The sequence below is a fragment of the Dendropsophus ebraccatus genome, chromosome 7 (assembly GCF_027789765.1).
Source record: "Dendropsophus ebraccatus isolate aDenEbr1 chromosome 7, aDenEbr1.pat, whole genome shotgun sequence".
Taxonomy (NCBI): Eukaryota; Metazoa; Chordata; class Amphibia; order Anura; family Hylidae; genus Dendropsophus; species Dendropsophus ebraccatus.
In genome coordinates, this window is record NC_091460.1 from 39,117,847 (window position 1) to 39,119,914 (window position 2,068).

The 2,068-nt window shown below is 47.3% G+C and overlaps 1 protein-coding gene across 1 annotated transcript; it reads right to left on the reverse strand.

Moving 5' to 3' along the window:
* Positions 1-678: 678 nt before the first annotated feature.
* GPR78 (G protein-coupled receptor 78) lies at positions 679-1,350 on the reverse strand. The gene has a single exon (XM_069976150.1). The coding sequence runs from the start codon at positions 1,348-1,350 to the stop codon at positions 679-681; it is 672 nt and encodes a 223-aa protein (XP_069832251.1).
* Between the last annotated feature and the right edge of the window lie 718 nt (positions 1,351-2,068).

Genomic DNA, 2,068 nt, shown 5'->3' on the forward strand with positions numbered 1-2,068 from the left:
ACATCCACAGATAGCAGAGATGACTTTGTTGCAGCTGATTTACTGCCATCACTCACCCACATGTACAGAGGTAGTAGAGCTGAGTTTGTCACTTGTAGCTGATATCCAGCCATCACCCATCCACATGTACAGAGGTAGCAGAGCTGAATTTGTCACCTGCAGCACATTTACTGCCATCACTTATCCACATGTACAGAGATAGCAGAGCTGACTTTGTCACTTGTAGCTGACATACAGCCATCACACATCCACAGATAGCAGAGCTGACTTTGTCACTTGTAGCTGACATACAGCCATCACACATCCACAGATAGCAGAGCTGACTTTGCCACTTGTAGCTGATATAAAGCCATCACTCATCCACATATACAGAACTAGCAGAGCTGACTTTGCCACTTGCAGCTGATATACAGCCATCACTCATCCACAGATAGCAGAGCTGACTATGCTATTTGCAGCTGATATAAAGCCATCACTCACCCACATATACAGAGCTAGCAGAGCTGACTTTGTCACTTGTGACAACATGCAAGCCCCAACCTCCATCTCTGCTACATGTACAGAGACTATACAGAACCCCCCGAATCATCTCTGCCATTGATGTGAGTAGGTTTGTATAATGGTAAGAAGCTACTAGTGCCCATAGAGCATGCATGGTATACAAGAAGAAGAATGCAGTTACCTGGGGTGGATGTCTACAAGCAATACAAGCGTTTGCATGGTAATAATGTCTATCCTCCTGCAGTGGAACCGTGCCACTTTCAGCACCTTTAAATAAGTGAAACATAATATAACCAGTGAGAGCATGAAACTGGCAGCATGGAACACGATGGTGAATGCCATAAAGCGTCTCGTCTCGGGGGCATCTTGGACATGCAAGGTACAAGACGCATACATGCTACTGTAGTCTAACCAGGAGAGGAAGAGAGAGACCAGGGGGAAGGTGAGGGAGTGCAGCCAGGTGTACCCCATCATGATCACAGCATCCTTATACCTCATCTTGCTGGTGTAACTTAAAGGGAAAACCACAGCAATCCATTTGTCTATGCTGAGAGCTGCCATGCTCAGCATGGTGTTAGAAGTCAGAAAAGTTTCCAAGAAGCCCAAAGCTTTACAGATGCAGTCACTGAATGGCTGCTGGTGACTGAGGATAGCCAGGAAAGTGGAGGGCATGTTGAGGATGGTGAGAAGGAGGTTGCAGAGGGACAGGTTGACCAGAAAGATGCCAGATACCTGCTTCCTTATCTCTGCACTGTACAAGAAGCATATCAGCACCAGGAGGTTAGCCAGCAGAGAGACTAGGAACACTACTATGAGTAAAGCAGCCAGCAGAATCTCTGCCAAGTGCATTGCTTAGCATCTATCCATCAGCCTGAATTTCACAGCAGTGTTTTAGAGGGGCTGCTTTGTTCTACATGCTGCTTCCTCTGTGGGATTCCTCCATTGTATAGTAGGACAGCAGGAGTGCTAGGAGGAGAGCCCAGGGGATGGTGCTGCTGCTGCTGCTGCTGTCCAAGGTCCTGAAACTAGGAGCCCTGCAGATGCCAGGCATGCCAAGGAGATCCCATTCCACTGCAGGCAAGGGCTGACTGGTGATAGTCTGTGCAATCCAAGTGAGGACTCTCATTCCACTGGCAAAATATTAAAAGAAAGCAGTGGTCTGTGCAAGAAAGCAGCCAAGCAGTTGTGAGTAAGTGGCACACCTTCTCCTCTCTGCCTAGGAGGCTCACTCATGCGCAGGACAGGCAAGGCATGCACATTACCACTCACTACCAGCACTTGTTTGTAGGCTAACACCCTGCAGAATGCTGAGACAGTGTATGATGAGACATCCACACCATGCAGGGAGGACTTAGATCTCATTGGAGTCAGGTTCTCATAGGTTATAGCAGTGAATGGCATGATGGGGCAGCTCTTTTATATATATTCCTCATTATATTCTCACTACTCTCAGAACTAAGTCCCCAGGGGGTGAGGGTGGGGGGCTCATTAGCAGATCATTAAAGGGTTACTGCAGATGCATGGGAAGCTTCATATAAAAGAGAAGATATATAATGATGAGATAGAA